The 20,049-nt window shown below is 53.3% G+C and overlaps 8 protein-coding genes across 8 annotated transcripts; 5 read left to right on the top strand and 3 right to left on the bottom strand.

The window, feature by feature from the left end:
* Positions 1–63: 63 nt before the first annotated feature.
* On the bottom strand, positions 64–1,781 carry IAR55_000340 (uncharacterized protein; the record flags this gene model as incomplete). Its single annotated transcript, XM_066943476.1, has 9 exons — positions 64–155; positions 198–413; positions 631–821; positions 884–904; positions 948–997; positions 1,164–1,252; positions 1,299–1,607; positions 1,651–1,706; positions 1,759–1,781. The coding sequence occupies 9 exons, from the start codon at positions 1,779–1,781 to the stop codon at positions 64–66; spliced, it is 1,047 nt and encodes a 348-aa protein (XP_066806018.1).
* Positions 1,782–4,686: 2,905 nt separating this feature from the next.
* On the top strand, positions 4,687–8,116 carry IAR55_000339 (uncharacterized protein; the record flags this gene model as incomplete). Its single annotated transcript, XM_066943475.1, has 10 exons — positions 4,687–4,968; positions 5,093–5,583; positions 5,646–5,676; positions 5,747–5,994; positions 6,055–6,241; positions 6,434–7,194; positions 7,299–7,399; positions 7,452–7,557; positions 7,721–7,779; positions 7,839–8,116. 10 exons carry the CDS (start codon positions 4,687–4,689, stop codon positions 8,114–8,116), a joined length of 2,544 nt encoding a protein of 847 aa, XP_066806017.1.
* A 398-nt stretch (positions 8,117–8,514) lies between these two features.
* Positions 8,515–9,781, top strand: IAR55_000338 (uncharacterized protein; the record flags this gene model as incomplete). The annotated part of the gene is made up of 5 exons (XM_066943474.1): positions 8,515–8,640; positions 8,687–8,810; positions 8,853–9,233; positions 9,285–9,626; positions 9,741–9,781. 5 exons carry the CDS (start codon positions 8,515–8,517, stop codon positions 9,779–9,781), a joined length of 1,014 nt encoding a protein of 337 aa, XP_066806016.1.
* A 1,783-nt stretch (positions 9,782–11,564) lies between these two features.
* On the top strand, positions 11,565–13,732 carry IAR55_000337 (uncharacterized protein; the record flags this gene model as incomplete). The annotated part of the gene is made up of 6 exons (XM_066943473.1): positions 11,565–11,736; positions 11,795–12,268; positions 12,336–12,510; positions 12,583–12,788; positions 12,847–13,233; positions 13,302–13,732. 6 exons carry the CDS (start codon positions 11,565–11,567, stop codon positions 13,730–13,732), a joined length of 1,845 nt encoding a protein of 614 aa, XP_066806015.1.
* A 194-nt stretch (positions 13,733–13,926) lies between these two features.
* Positions 13,927–14,589, bottom strand: IAR55_000336 (uncharacterized protein; the record flags this gene model as incomplete). The annotated part of the gene is made up of 4 exons (XM_066943472.1): positions 13,927–13,997; positions 14,073–14,094; positions 14,152–14,520; positions 14,572–14,589. 4 exons carry the CDS (start codon positions 14,587–14,589, stop codon positions 13,927–13,929), a joined length of 480 nt encoding a protein of 159 aa, XP_066806014.1.
* Positions 14,590–16,012: 1,423 nt separating this feature from the next.
* IAR55_000335 (uncharacterized protein) lies at positions 16,013–16,870 on the top strand (the record flags this gene model as incomplete). Its single annotated transcript, XM_066943471.1, has 5 exons — positions 16,013–16,090; positions 16,176–16,280; positions 16,350–16,420; positions 16,474–16,590; positions 16,663–16,870. The coding sequence occupies 5 exons, from the start codon at positions 16,013–16,015 to the stop codon at positions 16,868–16,870; spliced, it is 579 nt and encodes a 192-aa protein (XP_066806013.1).
* Positions 16,871–17,100: 230 nt separating this feature from the next.
* Positions 17,101–18,187, bottom strand: IAR55_000334 (uncharacterized protein; the record flags this gene model as incomplete). The annotated part of the gene is made up of 4 exons (XM_066943470.1): positions 17,101–17,425; positions 17,494–17,568; positions 17,650–17,895; positions 17,961–18,187. The coding sequence occupies 4 exons, from the start codon at positions 18,185–18,187 to the stop codon at positions 17,101–17,103; spliced, it is 873 nt and encodes a 290-aa protein (XP_066806012.1).
* An 802-nt stretch (positions 18,188–18,989) lies between these two features.
* On the top strand, positions 18,990–20,012 carry IAR55_000333 (uncharacterized protein; the record flags this gene model as incomplete). Its single annotated transcript, XM_066943469.1, has 3 exons — positions 18,990–19,165; positions 19,238–19,258; positions 19,463–20,012. The coding sequence occupies 3 exons, from the start codon at positions 18,990–18,992 to the stop codon at positions 20,010–20,012; spliced, it is 747 nt and encodes a 248-aa protein (XP_066806011.1).
* Between the last annotated feature and the right edge of the window lie 37 nt (positions 20,013–20,049).

The raw sequence follows: 20,049 nt of genomic DNA, 5'->3' as shown, positions 1-20,049 counted from the left end.
TGGGCGCGTCGTGAGTCGGCGTTTTCCGGAATATTGCATTGTGTGGCATTCTTTTGGTACATTTTAACAACGTTGTAATAGCCACGACTTCCAATCCGCCAGAACCCTCTGCCTCTTCTCATCGTCTGCTTGATCGGAGCCGACCTTGAGCATGACTGAGATGCGTCAGCGTGTGGTGTCCACGGTCCAAGACTTACTATGCTCATATCCATCATATATTTCGATTTCCTTGTCTGGGTTAGGAAGCCGATCGAACAGTCGGAGGGTGCCCAAATGCGATGTGGCGCGATCCGCGTTGCCGTGCACCAGACGGATGGGGACGTTGATCTCCTCTGCGCGACGTTCGAGTTCCACCATGCCTTCCAATAAAGCCAAGCCAGTACCGACACGAAGCCAGGCGTGGTAGCACAACGCTGAACGTGAGCTCACGCGCGGTGATAATCACTCACGATCGGAAAAGAAGTCTTCTTCGACTCTGGGATCATCAGAGACATTGCCACGGACAGCCTTAGCAAGAGGCAGTGTCCCCGCAACATATACCAGCGCTCTACCGATGTATTCGAGAACGATGTTCGGTCGAGAGTTCTTGGACACTGACATTCAGTGTTTGGTATCGGGCGCAAGACTCACCCTCCACCATGGGACAAAGTACGAATGCGCCCGCGACTTGTATCCGGGTCTTCTCGTCCTTCCTGGGACGTTCCACCTGCCCGTAACCTTTTCCCCAGCCTTCCTGAGGTGGTTCGACGTCGGCCACAGCTGCTTGAGACACCACCACTTCTGGTGACGACGTTGGGGGATACTTTAGAAGATAGTAAAGCCTGGCGGAAGGTCAACCGGCAGGTCAATCCGGCAGGGATGACGCGGTGGCGATGACACTCACACGGTCCAACCACCCATGGATCTAGATCACGGTCAGCACTTGATGGCAACGAACTCGAACTCACGCTCCGCTCAAGAACACCTTGCGTTGGTTTCGTCCGTGCGCGATGTCGTTCTGGACGACGTCAGTGAGGACGACGTGAAGAGCGGCGGGAAGGAGGAGAAGAGAAGGGAGGTACGAGTTCATTCTGCGAGGGTTAGAGAAGAGCTTTACGACAGTGGCTCACCCAGTGGAACGTCCGTACTGTATTGTCAGCTTTGGTCTGATTGTGCATACTTACAGAAGGAAGATCCGGAGTGATGACTCTGAAGCCGCATCTCAGGAAGTATGGGACATGAGGAGCGTATCGCAGCCCATAGTCACTCAGCCCTGCGTTGAGATTTGGATCAGCGACGGCTGGCGTTGCCGAACGCACCATGAATCAGGACGAGATCACGCCCTCTTCCCCTCCCACCGCCTTCCCAGCCGCCCTTTGGCTCGTGCTCCATTTCCCAAGTACTGTAAAAGACCCATCTTCCACCAAGCCTCACGCCTGTCTCCAGCTCCTCTTTGACAAGTTTGACATCCTCTGCATGGATGATCTGCGTGCTGTCATACGCTTCTTGTTTCGACTTGAAAGCGCTGTACGGCGGCAGGAAGACTCGTCGGTAGTGGTGTGTCACGTCCGGGTCGTTGATGAGGGTGAGATGGGGAGGATGGGGAGGCAGTAGCCATCGACCGTAGGCTATGGCTCGTCAGCCGGTGATCCTCAGTTTATCGATACGCACTGGGGTCTTCGACTGTGTACAAGCCTAACGAGACCAGATGCGGCTCGATGATTTCCCTGAGCTGTCATGTTAGACCCAAACCTGTCAGATGACAGTACGTGGCCTTACCAGAAGGGGTTGTGCAATGGCATGGTGTCGCTCTTGGGAAAGGCGGATGCACCGAGGCGAACAAGGATGAAAGGGATGTCGTGCAATGTTGTTTCGAAAGTGATGACGCAGATGTGGAGGTTCCCTCTTGTCCAACTTGCATATTTCCCACTTACGCCTCATGCAGCTATCGACGATGACCTCTTTTTCATGCTCAATCGCACTAAACAGCGGAGGGTGGGACTTTTAGCACTTGCGCTGGTCACATCCCAGTCGCGCGTGAATCTGCGTATACATCTGAAAGTATCTCGACTCGACACATGCCTTTGCACATGGGACATTTGGAAAGGCTCTTGTACTGCAAAGAACTGGGCGGAGCAAGTACAGGGTGTTTCCATCGTCCTTTGGCTGCAGAATCAGTTCGGCTACACTACTAGCTCGGACAGTTTGTTCTTTGCATTTTATTTAGCGGATAGTTATCACTACGCACCCGCGGATACACACCACATGACAATCGTGACCTACACCACCGCATCTGTTTGCGCTACCACTTTCCCGGCACGCAGCCCCCACACATGCGAGGCACCTCCAAACCCCCCCCCCACATAAAGCCATTCTAGGCAGTCCCCCCCATATAAGAATATGCCCGACAACCCCCCCCCCACATAAGACCATGCCCGATGATCCCACCCCCCCATATAAGACTCGCCCAATAATCCACCCCCTCATATAAGACTATGCCAGGTGTGGGACTATTCTGCACAGATTTCTGTACCTGCCTCTTTCGGCAACTTGTCCCTGGAAAAAAATCTTGACTCCCATTCATGTTCAACAGACTACTGATAATGTCACCCCCCTATTTATGAGACACCCCCATTTATGAGACATTTGAGTCGCCGCGTCATCTCATGCTGTCTTCTTGTCACGATGGTCAACGTGGCTTCAGTCAATGCTGTCACACAACGGGACAGCACGTCATGTAGGACAACAAGGGTAACAAGGTTAACGAGAACAACGAGGACAACGAGGGACTTAACACGGATACCTAGAAGGGCTTGACGCAGCTCTAGACAGACCGAGGGACCACAGTGTTATCGTTGAACAAAGAGCAAGGTACTAGGTATGACTGTCACAACGGCAATGTAACCGACCATTAATCACTGAACCACAAAAGGGAACAATCGGAATATCCAGCCGCACTGGAATTCCGCCAATTATATAGGCTTGCCCGAGACATTGGCTGGGTGGTCATGGCCGACATGACAGTATGACTTTCATTCGCGAAATTGCTAAGGGGGCGTTCGGCAATATTTGAAAGATTCATCAGCCGTACCAAACTCTGTATCATTGAATCATTATTGTTGGTACAGAGTAATAATTATTCAAATGTTGCGAACGCACCCTTAATAAGGAAAGGCTAAAACGACAAGAGCTGAGTCCATGTATGTATATCTCTTCCGCTGTGCTCCATCCACCAGAATGCGAAGAGCATCGATCAACTTCCTCCTGATTTCATCGTTCAACTATATCGATCGAAGACGTCGAAGATATCGAGAGGATTTTACGTAACGATACACTATTCGTGGTCGCGGCGAAATGGTTGTTATGACAGTATCGTAGTTGTAGGATGTCGAGGATTTTTTCAGGGACGAGTTGCCAAAAGAGGCAGGTACATAAATCTGTGCAGAATAGTCCCACACCTGGCATAGTCGTATATGAGGGGTGAGGGTTTAAAGGGGTGGCTGGCACAGTCTTATGTGGGGGGAGGGTTTGAAGGAAAGACGGCATGATCTTATATGGAGGATGGCATAGCTTTAAATGCGGGGTGCTTGGAGTGGCCTTATGTGGGGGGTTGGAATAACCTTTTGTGGGTTGTCTTATATGGGGGGGTGGAATAATTCTATGTGGACGGTGCGGGCATGGTTTTATGTGGGAGGCATGGTTTTAGGGTGGAGATTAAGAGAGGGGGTGCGTTTAAGCGGGGTGGAGACTATGCGTTTAAGCGGGGGGGGAGTTTCAAAGAGAGGGTGCGTTCAAGTGGGTGATAACGACAGTGTGCGTGGTGCAAACAGCGACGACAAGGCGCGCCGTTGACAAGTGTCTTTGCGTTTGCGAGTGCAATCTAGTATCTTCTTGCATCTGACGTGTTCGCGACGAAGCGCCGACGTATCGTCGTTTTGAGTGATATATCGTCAAAGTGCCACCGTTCCCTGCAATCTCATTCACTCCACATTTCAACTTGCCAACCCCGCATACACCACGTCCATCCATCAATCATTGATTCATTGATTCGTTCCATACGTCTCATACACCGATTCGCTCACCCACGCTTCGCGAACTGCAATCACGAACCCTCGGTGAGACGCTCGCGCATCTCTGCAAATCGCAATCTCGTGGACGCCCAAATCCTTCATCCAACCTCATCCTTTCATCGTGCGTAAGCTGATCAAGGCCTTCTATCTTCCTCTCGTCGCCTCTCGTCAGAACGCAGAACCTAAACGCAGCGCGTCCTATTGTCACAGTCCTCCCGGTGAGTCCTCGCGCCCTCGCATCCTGTTTCGTGATCTCGACGGTTGTGTCATCTCGATTGTACTTGGAAGAAACCGTTGTTCTTCCCTCGTTTTCCAACAAGGCTCCCAGGAAGGCTCTCCGTGTCCTGTCGGTGCTGTGGAAGGACATCTTGACCTGAAGGCCATCAGTTCCGGGCGAGCCCATCGAAGCGAGTCACTACGTCTATCCTTTCACTTTCCCCCGGGGTTGTCTTCCTACTTGCGACGAGTGCTGTCTGCGTCCTATGCGCTAGCATTCGCCTTCACGTTTCCTTCGGCCCTTCTTGCATCTTCTTCATGAGTGCGCCCTGCTCGCAAGACAGAGTAAACAGCTCTCATTCAAAGCAGCCCCAGCTTTCTTTCATCGAAAAACCCCCACTGCCCGCAGCACAAAATCATCATGACTACTCTGCCATCGAACCGCGCTCACGATGTGATCCTTCAGCATTTTCGTCCACGTCCTTCACAGATTCCCCTGCCTCCTCCCTCGGTCGGACCCCATCCCCTATCAGCCTCTCTACACCCTCGCACTCCTCACGAGCTCCGTGTCGAGTGGGCTCAGCCTCCTCAAGTTTCTACTGCTCAGGCAGAAACCGCCGAACGGTCGCCTTCACGACCGCCCCTTCCCGCTCGGTCCCAAACCGTCCCATCCATGTCGGGTCAAGGGACGGAAAAGGCGACAGTGAGTTCAGTCAAGTCGATGTCGCTCACACTCACAGCTGCCTCTTCCCAAAAACCTATTATTCATTGACCATGACGTGCCCTCCTCCACCACGGCTTCCGCATCCACGACCCCTACGGATCAGATTCCTGACCCTATCGCGGCGGTTGGCGCCGGACAACCGACCGCGCCGCCAGCGACGAACGGCATGACGAGTCCGCCATTGATAGGCATGGGCAACACCGTTCGTCGTGGCAAGATCGGCCATGTCGAGACCAAACTTCCGGATGTGCACGCGGAGCCGCATGAGTATTACGGCGGAGCTGAAGTATGGACGAGGGCGCGAACATTCAGCAATGTAGGTCATAGCCGATCGACTAATGCTTACGATAGGCCGGTACCGCTGGGACGGCCAAACGCCGTCCGCTTGAAATGGGAGGTGAAGCGATCTCGAGAAACCGTCGTCTGTCTCATGGTGAGTGCCTCGGTCACGACATCCGCTGATAAAACAGACGAGACCACCCCCTCTGCTCCACGACGGTACTTGATCGACGTCGAGGAAACCATGCGGTTGGTCCTCGAGCAAGAGGACACTGACAAGAAGTGGGTGTTGCGTGGAGATCCCAATGAGCTAATGTCAGCTTTCAAATCTCTATCTACGATTCTGGACCCAAACTTCTCTCCTTAGGAACGGCCAGTTCCAACGCTCACAAGGCCTTCGACATCAGGGTGAGTCTCACTCGTCATTTGACCTCGCTGACGAAATCAGGGCACGTACATGCTTTCCAATCTCCTTCAGGAATTAGCCCTGGCGCGGGACTTTGGTCGCAAGCGTATAGTCCTCGATGAAGCTCGACTTGCCGAGAACCCTGTGGATCGGCTATCCCGAATGATCAAGAACTCCTTCTGGAACGCTCTGACACGAGCAATCGACGCGGAAGGTCTCGAAGTGGCGTGTGCAGATCCGAAGAACAGAACCCAGCATTCACGATCTCGGATCTACATCCCTCACGGTGAAGAAGAAATGGCCGAACACTACCGTCAAATGTGGGTACCATCTGCTCGGCACCGCTGACCTCCCAGTGCCCGCGAAAAACCCAACCTCAGACTCGACGTTGAGATCCTTCCCAAGAAGTGTGACGATCCAGCCTTTGTCAAATCCATCAACGACAAGCCGGGCATCCTTGCCCTCGCAATGGAGCGTCAAGTCGATACGAAAGGCCAACCAAAGTTGAAAGCAATCCCTTTCGTCGTTCCCGGGGCGCGATTCAACGAGAAATACGGCTGGGATAGTGTAAGTGAATCAAGCGCGAACCGTTGCTTACGGCAGTACTTTATGGCTTTGGGACTGCTGGTGGATGGACGGATTGATCTCGCCAAGGGCATCGTGGAGCACTGCATCTTTGAGATCACACATTACAACAAGGTTTTGAACGGCAACAGGTCATACGTGAGTTGATCCGTTCGTGAACATCGCTTATGGTAGTACCTCGCCCGGTCGCAACCACCTTTCTTGACCGACTTCGCCTTGCAAATCTACAACCAGCTCGATAGGAGCAAAGCAGAGGAGAACAAGGCATGGCTGAAACGAACGATCCGAGCAGCAATCAAGGAATATCACCTCTACTGGATGGTCCCCCCCTCGCTGGATCCTGTGTCGGGTTTGTCACGTTACCGTCCAGCTGGTTTAGGTATTCCACCTGAAACCGAAGCGAGCCACTTCACCCACATCCTTCAGCCCTACGCTCAGAAACTCGGCATCTCGGTCAACGAGTACATCGACGGTTACAACGATAGGTCAATCCTCGAGCCAGAACTGGACGCGTATTTCATGCATGATAGAGGAGTTCGAGAATCGGGTCACGACACCTCGTATCGATTGGACAGGAAGTGCGCGGATCTGGGCACTGTCGATCTCAACTCGTTGCTCTACAAGGTAGGTCTCTTTTCCGAACGAATCTCGCTGACCTCGCAGTACGAATTTGATATCGCGTCGGCGATTCAGGTCGCGTTTGACGACGAATTGGAGCTTGATGAGGAGTTCGAGCTCTCACCGTGGCCCATAACACCCGAGGCCTTCCAATCAGGGGCTTCCCGAACGCTGTCAACCGCCGCGCCAATGACGAGCAAGCATTGGTTCGAGCGCGCCGCCAAGCGCAAGCAGATTATGGACGAGCTTTGCTGGAATGATGGTCAGGGCATGTACTTTGACTACGATTGCAAGGCGCAGAAGCAAACGCGGTACGAGTCGGTCACTGCATTATGGCCACTCTGGGCTGGTTGCGCATCGGAGGAACAGGCCTTGAAGATGGTGTAGGTTTTTAGGTATCGAGGATCTCGCTGACGTCCAGTCGACATGCTTTGCCGAAATTCGAGGTCGCCGGTGGATTGGTGTCAGGAACAGAAGAGTCTCGAGGTATCATTTCGATTGATCGTCCTAACCGTCAATGGGGTGCGTGCGCGTCAGAAACGTTCCCTAGTCGTACTGACTGACGCTCGTCCAGATTACCCCTACGGCTGGCCCCCTCACCAAATCATGGCCTGGGTCGGTCTTGAACGATACGGCTTTGTCGATGATGCGGCTCGTCTCGCTTACAGGTGGATCTACATGTGAGTCACTATCGCCAGAGACAAGCTGACCCTCAGGATGACCCTATCCTTCGTCGACTTCAATGGTGTCGTCCCCGAAAAGTTCGATGTGGTGGAACTGAGTCATATGGTGGATGCGGAATAGTAAGCTTGCTCGACAAGATTTACCGCTGATCGCCTGCAGTGGTAATCAAGGAACGGATTTCCAATACGTCCCCAGAGAAGGGTTCGGGTGGATGAATGGTGGGTACATCAACGTGAACGATGCTCACTGTGTAGCGGCCTACCAAATCGGCCTTCAGTGTCTCTCCACTGGCATGCGCCGAGCGGTTGCCGCTTGCGTTCCGGTGCGTCCCATCCTGTTTTTTACTTGGCTAACGATCAGCCTTGGGTTTTCTTCAACCTCCCCGCTCCCGATTTCCCTTCGGCTCGTCGTCGACGAGCGGAACGAGAGGCACGAGATGCCGAAGCTGCTGCTTCGGGTCACGGTGGTCAACCCAAGATCGATTTCCACAACGACCCTCCTTCCCTTGAGCAGACCATCGCGCAGCTCAAGCTGGAACACGGCGGTTCAGAATGATACCACGTCGCCTGCAGTTGCCCTTTGTGTATCCCCCATGCGTCTGCTTCGCGATCGAGACATGTACTCTATACAACAAGAGATGAACATTATGCATTGAGATATAGAGGATGGCGGGAATATGATCCGGGCAGTGTGTCAGCGTTAGTGATCTGATTGGTCTCGAGTTCGAATGTTCGTTCTGCGATAATCTCTTGCATATTCCTTACTTGTGAGCCTACCACGACCGTTGTCGTATGGGAGCTAGCTGTCGGGGCGGTCGCCGATCCGTCGCCAGTGGTCATGTCCGATAAGGCACGACATCCCCTCGATCATATAAGTTAAAGTTACTTATCTGGAAATACCACCAGTCATGACATCTACGGAACGAAACAAGTCCTCGACCCGTGCAGCACAACATGACAGTCCCTCAACCACGGAAGAAGATTCTCGGCATCGGACCAGCCAAGGGTGCTTTGGCAGAGTTCGAACAGCTATGTAAAGACTTTCAAGTCCACATGATCAATCGTGGGCCTCGAGAACAGGTGCGTGAACTCCGCTGGTAGCCAGGACTCACCCCCACAGGTCAAGGCAGAGATCGAGAAGAGATGCGCTGAAGATGGTCCGTTCGAGGCGATGTTCCTCATGTTCGCGAACGGGTCGTATGCGCCCATGGATGAGGATCTTCTCGCTCCGTTGTGGAAGAATGGGAACAGTGAGTCGTGAGTCTCGCGCGACATCCGTATTGATCGATAAGATGTCGGATGCTTCGCGCAATGTGGTACTGGATATGATAATGTCGAGGTGAAAGACATCACGCAGCATGGATGTGTGAGTTTCTGCACTCTGTACACATGCGCTGACAATCAGTACTTCACAAATACTCCTGACGCCGTCACCGAGGCCACTGCGGATTTCACCGTGGCCATGTTCCTGGTCACTCTGCGAGGACTCACCATGGCATCGATGGCGGCTAGTGCTGGTCATTTCCACCAGGACGTCAAACTCACCCAAGACCCGAGAGGATTGACCGTGGGTATCCTTGGATTCGGCCGGATCGCAAAGGATTTCGCGAGAAAGGTGAGCCCGTGGAATGTCAAGATTCAATACAATGCGAGAACGAGGAGATCAGTCGATGGTGAGTTCGATGAGGGGGTCGCGTGGGGTATTCACCTCTGACACTTGACAGAGGAAGAACGGTACGGAGCAAGATATGTGGAGAAGGACGAGCTGTTCAAGACTTCCGACGTCATTGTGATCCTCACACCGTTCACACCGGAAACGTATCACATGGTGGATCGAGACCAATTCAGATTGATGAAGGGTGAGCGAGATGACTACAACCCAGACGCTGATCGCGTAGATGGTGTCTACATCATCAACTCTTCTCGAGGGGCGGTCATGAACGAGGTGGCTCTGATAGAAGCCCTCGAGAGTGGCAAGGTTGAAAGGGCCGCTTTGGACGTGTACGAAGATGAGCCCAAGATCAACCCTTACTTCCTGAACAACCCAAGAGTCACAGCCACCCCTCGTGAGTACGCCGAGCGTGGACTTGCCTGACGCATTCTAGACGTCGCTGCTTATACCAACGGAACCATCTACCGCGGGGAGAGAGATGCTTTCAACAATGTCCGATCGTTCCTAGAGACTGGCAAGCCGGAGACTCCAGTCAACGGGCCGTTTTAGAAACGTCAATGTGACCACATCTTATACATCTCTCCTTTGCATACCAGTCGGCGACATCTATGTGTCGCCATTGACCCAGGACATTCTCCCACTCGATATCATGCGCCAAGACTACCACCACTCCCTCCTCTTGTTCCATCCTTCTCATCTTCGCCACGGTGTTGTAGGCGTCCTTGAGATCATCGTACATCGTCAAAAGACCGCCTTTGGCTCGGACTTTGGGCGAGTACGAGTTGATCGCTGGGAAGAGACCGACCTGGTGTGGTGGATCAGGAGTACTGAGCTCGGAGATGTGCCGCATCGCCAGCGAGGAGGAAAGTGGGAGGGGAAACCGTCGTTCGGACCAGTCCGGCATATGTCCGATCATGTGCTACCTGTCAGCGACGGCCACAAAGGTTGATCCTCTCACTCCTTCCGCTTCGAGTAGGTAGAATGAGCCATCTCCAAAGTAATCCATGCCCTTGAAAGCTCCGACCTGCATCCAGGCATCGGTCGGACTCTATGTCTGAACCGTTCGGTCGATCGGCAGATCAGCATCGTTGATGTTGGCCTCGGGATCCCTCGGGTATCCTATCATACGTCTCAGCTCGGATTCTATCACGACTCGTAATCTCGTCTTGACAACATCCGGTCCAACGATGAGTTTCGTGCTCGTAAGAAAAGCACTGGTATCATCAATATGGTCTCAGTGTGTATGGGAGAGAATGACGGCTTCGATAGATGAGTACCAGTTCACTCAGACATTCGGCCAAATCTCGCTTCGGTGGGATATAGGGCATTCCCTCCAGTCCTCTGAATCACTGGCGTAGTCTGTCACGTCCGCCTGAGTAGTCTGTCAAATCCGCTCTGAATCCCAAATCAAAGACGGTTCTTCTTCCGCTGACGTGCTGCGTGCCCGGTTCAGCTCGAGATCCACAGCATTAACCTGTCACATTCGCTCGCCTCTATCAGGAAGGTAAAGCCGGTATCCGGACCTTTTCCTCAATTTCCATCCTCAGCAAAGTCCTCAAGGGCCGATATCCTCTGAACGTCTCCGTGACCTTGCATGATGCCTCTATAGGTGGGATCATCTCAAAGGGGATCGTGTGTACCGGTGGGACTTTGAGATCACGGAGTCCGTGACATCTTCAACCTGACCTGACATGGTGAGGCTCCAGCTTGCGAGGGGAATGGGTGTCCAGACTACCCACGGAGAAGTGGGTCATGACGTCGGGTCTGGTACCCGATCACCGATAACAACGCAATCTCGGCAATCGCTCCGATACGACTCTTCCACACGACAGGCATGCTTCACTATACATCAAATGGTGATACTGTTCACCTTCCCATAAGCGTATACGCGCAGGTCCGCTCTACGTACTTCGATCACCTAAACGATGTAGACGAACGATCATCTCGTTCGAACCTGTACTTCTTTGCCCAGCTCAGACTGCTTGGTGGTTGAGTTGATCTCATCCAATGAACTCTGACATGTCGCCTGAGCTCCTTTGAGACCTGCCCTGTCACCTCCTTTCAGCTGCTCAAAGACGGACTATCGTTGAATTGGCCGTGGTGTCGCCACTGCTTCGATATTGATTGTTGACAGCCCTACCAGGTGGTCTACTCTCACCTTACAGATCTCCCTAGACACCATTCCCCATCATATACTCATCGGCAATACTGACAACACATCGCTAACCCTCTACACCACTGACTCTGTCCTGACACCATACACTCACCCTACGCCTTGCACCATACCAACAGATTCGTACACAACTGCATACTCCCACCCCCGTAACCGACCATGTCGTCAATACCTGGTCAGACGTACCAATACATGTCCAATCCGACAAGTACATCGGGACGGACGTCGACTGGCGGACTCTCTTCAGTGGCGAATGGGTTTCGAGGATTACAGAACGGGGTACGGCGAGCAGTTGGGAACGGGTTGAGTACCGCAGGGTCATGGATGGCTCGTGAGTGTCGTGGCAACTCTTCTGACCGCGGTCCCACTGATATGGGATGACAAAACAGCTTCAAAAACAGATCCATCTCTGTATGGCGGAAACGTGACGCTGCCCACCGAGACCTCTGGCTCTGGAAACAGTGCCTCCAACGCGAGTTCGAAATTGCCCAGTACCTTGACGAATCCCGCTTCATCTCCCGGTAGTACGTTCGGAACGGCGCCCAGTCAGTCTTCAAACTCTGCGACGGGTCCTGCCTCCTCGGCCTTCCCCCGGTCGACGTCACTAGGACCCCGATCGTCAGGGCCTCCTAACGGTGTCCGGCGTATCGACCCTATCACTGGATTAGACGGTACAGGTGTCAACGGCACATGCGCATCAATACTCTATCCCGACGGTACAGTTGTTCAGAGCTTCGACTTGGGACGGATTGCGAGCGACCTGAAAGCGATGGGAGCGTACAATACTCCGATGCTTTTGGAAACCAAGGGTTTGGACCAGAAAACCGTCGCCATGTCAACGACCGTAACGATGTTGAATGATGGTGAGTCTCGTTCCCAATGCAACTTGCAAAGGGTAAGCAGAGCTGAAGCATTATCTCACTCTGATAGGTACTCCTGTTCTCGATGTCTGGCCCGGATCTCGGAAAGATGTGCTACCTGACCGTTCGAGTCGTACTGGGCCTACACGACCTTCCACCGGTCCGACGAGCGGGACACAGCAGCCGACCGAGACCACTTCAGCAGGAACTGGCACCTCACCCGACAGTGCTCGATCTCCGCTTCAGTAAGCTACTCGACTTGACCTTCAACCCCACCCCGCCCTCCGTCGAGACCCGCTGACCGATGACCCATCTAGCTTGGAGGACCTCGCGATGGACGTTCCCGGCGGCTACGGTGGACAATACCTGAACCCAAGTGCCGAATATGTCATCGGCAACGATGGAGTCAAGGTCAATCAAGATTTCAACCTGACTGACTTTCTCACCTCTAGGGGTGGTCTTGGAGCTCTGGATTCAGGCTTATCGGCGTTGTATTCGGCGCGAGAGTGGCTTCAATCTCGATGTGGGTGAAAATTTGAATTCCGTCGAGAGAAGTCCAAGCTGACAAGGTCGCTAAACAGACACTGACTGGTCAGGGAAATCTGTCCTGAGTGATCGAGAATCCACCGAAATAGCATCGGCAATGCTGCACAACAAGAACCAGATCGACGGGTCTGACCAGAGCAGGGCCGAGTCCGTGACGGGACTGGATGCCATCGTGCTCGAGAAGCTGCCACATGGAGACGCACCGATACGGGTCAACGACACTACAGCCTATCCCACGTTCGACGAACTCTGCGATCTGGGTCCCGAGATCCGAGCCCACGATGACGATCCGCTGAGTGAATATTTCGCCAAGCGGACACATGCGAATCGCTTTGGGTTATGGGACAGTCCCGAACAGGAGGCGAACGCGAGAGCATTCATGAACGAGACTCGATCGTTGGCAGAGACGCCTTCGCGGAGATGTAAGTGGACTTTCTTTTCCTCAAGACTTTAAAAACAGTGGGGTGCTTACTCTGGAACGATAACTCAGATGGTCTGTCTTCTAGAGCGTCACCGATAATCGGATGGCGCGTGGCCACTGCGATGATGGACCAGTATCTCACGAGCGGTGACAAGTCTGTGCCCTCATATTACCGTCACATGGCAGACACTATCGCACCTCGGGCCGCCAGGAAGATCGACTCCATGACAGATTCAGAATACCGAAGCACGTTCAAGCGCGATAGCTCTCGACCGTCCGACGCCCCGACTGGAATCAGCACCGGGACGAATCCCACTACAACGAATCCAACAAGCTTTACTGGCACGTCCCCCACCTCCGGCACCTCCAATTCGACGCCCAGTACCATCCCTTCCGGCCGCGGCCCCGGCACCAGCTCGAGGGTTCACTTTGGCACCCAAAGTCCTCGTTACTTCCGCTCCGATGATCCTCCAGCATGGGTCGGAGGTGGATATCGATAATGTCTGGGTATGATAAGTGCCTAGCGGATACGTTGCCCAGACTTCCCGTGAGGCAGTCGCCACGGATCAGTTTAACATTGGGCAAACCCGTAGCTTCGAGCCTCTCGAGCACCCAATGTATGTCTTGTACTGTAATGTATACGCGCCTCCGCGTACTGTATGAGCATCTTCCACTGTTTGTACACGCATTCATCTCATCCTTTGGTTGCAATCCATGCCCAGACACTTACTTGCCCGTCCCTTTCTATCGGTCTCGTTCCCTCATCTAGCACCGTTGCTCAAAATGCCCATCGCTCCCCTCCTGCCAAGGCGGGCTCCCTCTTGACTTTACTCAGCACACCCTCGCAGCTCCTCTTCCCACCCTGGACTGTCTCAGGGGTGCCCGATTCCTTGTATCTGAGAGCACTCCTTGCTCAGACCAGGACGGCATCTCGTCCTGCGCCGAGCACATTTTCGTCCGTCCATGTCCTCTCGAATCGTGGCCCTGAGAGATCGCGTGATGACACGAGGGAGTCGATCAATGGGAGATTGATCTGGATAGGTAGGTTGGGGAGAGGCTGTATGAAATGTGGCGACAGGAGAGATGAGAATGAATCTCTTTGTGAAGCAGCTGTGGATCGAGGAAGAACATAGTTCGTCTCGACGAATACCAACTTGCCACCACGCTTCAGTACGCGTGTGGCTTCGTCGAGAAGGTCACTCCATCTCGCTTCGGGAACTCCGAGACCGATAAAACGGATATGGACCATGTCAAAGACGCCAGTGTCGAAAGGAAGATCATCGAGACGCTGTAACAGAGTCAGGCCATGTCAAACTGTATACCTCTGCTGTTGACTTACAAAATGGCTCGCTGCCATGTGATCCTTTTCTCTATGAGTGGAGGAGTTATCCGACGACGAGTGGAGGAGCTATCATCGGTATATCTGGCACGCGTCGAAGGTCGGGTTGGAAGAGTAGCTGAGATGCTATTGAGGGGAGAGTGAGGTCCATGACGATTGGATAGGACTCGACGGGGTAACGGTATCCTGGGAGGTCTGTGAGTCTCGATTGGCTCGATCACTCGTAGGCTCTGTGGTGTCACGCTGTCTTTTTGTGATGTATGAGATCAGCTGTACGGGCGATAGTGTGAGTGGGCTCAGTAACAGGTGGGATATCAAGCATGATACGTTGCGGCGACAAGATCTCGCTGGCTCAATGGGATCATGCGTCCCGATCAGTGATGGGCTGGGGAGGTCTGACGAGTTTTGTTTATTTGATTTGTCGATCTGTGCACGCCCATGGCCTTGGACTTGTCGTCGCATTGCACGTTGAGATGGTTCAACGCAGTGTCGGATATGAACTGTCGCTCATCATCATCAGAGACAAGAAGTCAGTCATCATTGAATCGGATGCATGTCAATGCTCATCGAGACCAGATCAGACACAAGCTATCGACCCGATGTGCATTATCAACGATGTATGATTTACCCCACAGTGACTGGCACGTGAATCGCAAGTTACGGATGCGAAAATGCAAAGACCGATCCGGACCTGCCAAGATGTTCGACTCTCGTCACAAGCCGCCGTAAGAGTACAGCTGATTCGCACGTATCAGCTCGAAGAGTGAGAGCAGCAGAGATCTTCATCGCTCTGGCAGAGGAAGCTAAATCTTCTTGTGACGCGGGGGACAGGTTTCGCTTGCGTCTGTCTGCGTGTTACTGTGTGGCTTCCTGCCCTTCCCAGTTGTACCCTTGCCCCCGGTGGCGTTCCTCTTGTTCTCCTATCCTTCTTTTGTTCTTTTCAGGCTTTCATTCGATCACTCCTTGGCGTCAGCCAGCCATACCTGTCATAGGGTTCAAGGCTAAGCACCGCCCCCCATATGTTACTCATGAACGCAGCCCAACTTTACCACATTTACAGCTCATCCGACGCGTCACGCGTGTCTCTCTTCTTTCCTTCAGACTCGCTTTAGACTGCGCAGCCATTCCGAACTCTGTCTGTCGGGATGAACTAGTTAGTTACTGCAGATATGGATGAGACCAGAGGGAGGCACCGGAGGGTGGGAGGGTCTGCCTGCGTGTTCTCGTGCTTCGTGAACCCTTATCTTCATCGTGCCGTGTCGTGTCTCTCTGTCTACGATAAAGTGCCTTTCATGTCGGTTGAGAGAAGGATAAATTCCTCGGACCCATCTCATGATTGATTCTCCCTTCTTCCAATCCTGTCTCCCCATCCTTATAAACACGACCGTGTTACAGCAATTTCCACCCTTCTGACAGAAAAGACCAGACTGCCATCAACAGGATGCTTTTCCCAACCAAGCTCGCCATCTTCTCTACGCTGATTGCCGCCGCCCAGGCGCAACTATCCGTCAACACTCCTGTGAGTGATCCCGCCGCTTGGCGCTGCTCAGCTCGTCGCATCAACGATTGTGACTGACGAATTCACTGATCAAACCCTACGATAGGCCTCTCTGATCGAGTGTCAACCGGCTTCCCTCTCTTGGACAGGTTCAACATCTGCTCCATACTTTATCGCCTTCCTCCCCGGTGGTCAAGTCTCTGCCCCTGCTGTAGGTCTCATCTCGTTTTCGTAAACGTGCGTACTCCCACCTGTACTGAGAGACAACATCCCGCTCCAGATCGAACAACTCCAAGCCGTTCAGTCTTCTCCCTACACCTGGAATGTCAACATCGCCGCCAACACCAACATGTGCGTGTCCCGCTTGGCATCACAGCTATCCGCGCTCATCGTCACTTTCGCAGCACGATCCGAGTCACCGATGGTACTGGTGCCATTGCCTACTCGAGTCCCGTTGTGATCCAAGCAGGCTCCAACTCGGCTTGTCTATCATCTGCCGCCGGTGATGCCAGTACCTCTGCGTGAGTTCCGGTCTTCCCCTTCATTAGTCGCAAGGATCGAGACTGACCTCTCTCTCGATTCGATCTGTACAGAGGCGCCTCTGCTACCGGTTCTGCTGGATCATCTGCGTCCACCACCGGCTCCGCGTCCAGGACTGGCTCCGCGACAGGAAGTGCTACTTCTGCTCCCGCTGCCACGTCTTCCTCGGCCTCTTCCGCCGGTCTCCTGACTCGAGAGAACGCTTCGGGTCTTGCAGCCCTCCTCGGCTTTGTCGCTGTCGCCGTCAGTGCTCTTGCCTAAACACATGTCTCAAGTTATTAGGTGTCTCTGACACAGGATTTGTTTTCGTTTCTGGCGAGACGGCTAGTTTACAGGAGACGTTATTACGTCTTCATCCCTCTTAATGCATCAGATATCGTGTCTGCGTCATCGGTGTGGCTAACAGCGCAGCGCATATTCAGTCTGTGCTTCTGACTTTTTGCATTTCACATTGAAAGCTCCTGCGACACAGAATACCGCATGCGATACGTTCAGAGCCATTGACGGAACAACTCCTCGTAAGACTTTGTCTGCCAGCCCTCGACCTCGGTGGCAGTTGCACCCCAAGAGTTGTTACCCCACTGCGCCTTGAGAGCGGCACCGATAGCATAAGGTCCTTGGAGGTCCTCCTGGTATTGGTTCTCAGGGTATTCCGAGATCTCGGTAGGCTTGCCGTGAATCTTGGTGAGGGTGTCGACAATCTCCTGACCAGTGGGGGTGTAGTCGTACAAGACAACGGTCTCGTTTGCGAGTTTGGTGAGAGTAGACTCGTCACCGACGAACTTGGCGACGGCGTAGGCGAGGTAGGCGAGAGTGCTGCAAAGCAATCGATAACAGGGTCAGAACAACGCCGGAAGGTATACTCGTACAACAAGAGCACTCACGTGATTCGGAAGGGGGCTTGGATGTTGTTTCTGAACTTCTGGATGGTGTTGCCTTGGACATCAACTCCGACAGCTCTACAAGTGTGATACTTGTCAGCGAAATGTCTTGCCGCACACGGGCGAGGAAGCCGAGAGTAGCTATTGTGATCAACTCACTTGTAAGCAAAGAAGAATTGGTCGAACAATCCGACCCGGATCTGAGTGATGGGCACGCCGAGAGACTTGGCCTTGCTCACGACCGCCAGTTTCTGCTTGATGTCTGCCAGACCGGGCGCTTCCAGCTCCTTCTCGGTCCAGTTGGTGCCGAAGTCGGATGGGATGAAAGTCTTGAGGTTGGCAGAACCGACGAGAGCCTCGACGATGTAGTTCTGAGAATCGATACCGGGCGCTCCGACCGATGAGCTGGAAAAAGGGACCTCCTGAGGTCAGCACGATCCATAGACTCACTAGCGTGATGGACTACTCACACGACAACGTCAAAGTCCTTCAACGCAGCCTTGTTCTTCTCCAGACCAGCCTCGCTTAGGTCCAACACTCGAGTCTCGAGCTCCTTGGGGAGCTTGGACAGGTCTGTGCTCTCTCGGTGCAAGATGACGAGCTTGATCTTGCCGTCCTTGTTGGCCTTGACGAGCTCGGGAAGGAGGGCGGAACCGACTGTTCCTGTAGTTCCGAAGAATCCGACCGTGGGTGACATGGTGTGTTGTTGTTGTTGTTGTTGTTGTTCTTGGTGGTTGTGATGTTTGCGGGCAGTGTTGAAGATGTGTGGGAAGCAGTCACTGTGCTGACGATTTGCTTCTTTGTGAATGATTGAGGAAGAGACGATGGATATTGCGTTGCGAGGACCCAGTATATATATAGCAGTCTCGAAGTGGTCGGGTTGTCCATTTGCGTGATATCACTCAACTCATTCGGTACTGCGGAAGCAATCCTGCTTAGATAATCATACCCACCGGATCTAGCGAGGTCCGGGGGTGAAGCCACGTGGCATTCCCCGGAATTAGAATGCAGAGCTTAACCTGGGTGACAATGATGAAAAGGAATCTTTCCACATTGCGTTTGAGCGGATTCTGCATCTGGATCCCCAGCCAACGGTCCCTTTGTGCATGTCTGGATGACTCATCCTGCTCTCTGCTTATCCAAGCCTTGCATCCTGTAAAGGCGACGACTGAAGATTGGGAGAGGAATCCCGCTCCTGCAACTACGGCAAATTGTTCGAATCAGCTGGAAAGCCGCACAAAGACCCCGAGAACCCCCCCCTTTTACAGGGACCGTCGATGCAGTGCGAGTGGGAATGATTGATAAGCACGTGAAGCTGGCTGGAAATGGAAAATATTAGTCCCGGTCAATCCTGAACCGAAGTATATCCGACTCTCTCTCACATCGTCATCCTCATCGGGGCAACGCAAGGAGTGACTACCCACCCTTTGTACCGTATATCACACCATCTCATGCGGAGAGTATCAGCATTCCAACGTGCATCTTCATCTCGCCATTGGATGTCGGTCAGCGCGACAGGCTTCACGCCAGAGACGTATCACGCAACGCGTAATGAGGTAGGGGTGTTCACCACCCCTCCGTATTCCGAGGCGATCAAGCCATTGTGGAGGTTCCAAGATAGCGTGGTGGCCAGAGCCAGTGCAGAGGCGATCTGGGAGAGGTTCGAGCGGTATCGGTGGGTCGGTCTACTCTGAGCACACCGCTCGCGGGCACTGGAAGGGCTTGACGACTTTTGGTGGCTCCGCAGCGATCAAGAGGATTTTGTTGGGTGAGTGCGATCACTCTGATCGATGTCGGACTGAGTCGGACTGGGCTCGTCTTGTGTCTTTAGACACTGCTAGCTGATATCTGGCTTGATCTCCCTCCTCTCTCCGCCAATGCCCCTCATTCCCATCATACACGACGTCGCATCATCGTTTCCTTGACTGCCATCCTCGCACTCTTCGATCCTATCTCCCCCGACCTCACACAGGATGGACATCACCCGCAAGTTCCTCCAGATGGGCCGGACCCGTTCCCTCCGGTACGCCCTCCGACCAGGAGGGCGCAAGTACTCGGCATCGACGGGCGAAGAGATGGCTCGTACGGGGAAGGTGTACGACGAGGAGAAGAGGAAAGGAGCAGGGGTGTTTGAGGGTTATCTAGATAGGTGTTGGCGTGATGAGGTGTATCAAGAGGCTTATGATGAGTGGGCAAAGGAGGGGAAGAAGGCAAAGGTAGTCAACGGAAAGGGGAAGAGTGTGGAGAGACCAGAGAGAGATATGCACGTAAGATCGAGAGCGAAGGGCAGGGCCACGGCGAAGAGGAAGCGGACCAGTTCAGATAGCGAAGGACATGAGGAGAGCTCGACACAGGAGGAACACGTTGAGAATAAAGATGCCGTCGACGAAAGCGAGATTGAAAGCATATCGCCATCTGCCTCCAAGAAGACACGATCCACTACTCAATCTCAACGGCGGAGAGCCGCAAACGTTATCCATGACCCCCCTGCTACTCGTCGATCGACAAGATCAAGAACGTAGCTGCTCAGTGGCCTTAGAACGTAGCTGCTCAGTGGCC

This window comes from Kwoniella newhampshirensis, chromosome 1 (genome assembly GCF_039105145.1).
Source record: "Kwoniella newhampshirensis strain CBS 13917 chromosome 1, whole genome shotgun sequence".
Taxonomy (NCBI): Eukaryota; Fungi; Basidiomycota; class Tremellomycetes; order Tremellales; family Cryptococcaceae; genus Kwoniella; species Kwoniella newhampshirensis.
Note: the sequence above shows the minus strand (reverse complement) of the source record. Positions and strands in the feature narration are given on the sequence as shown.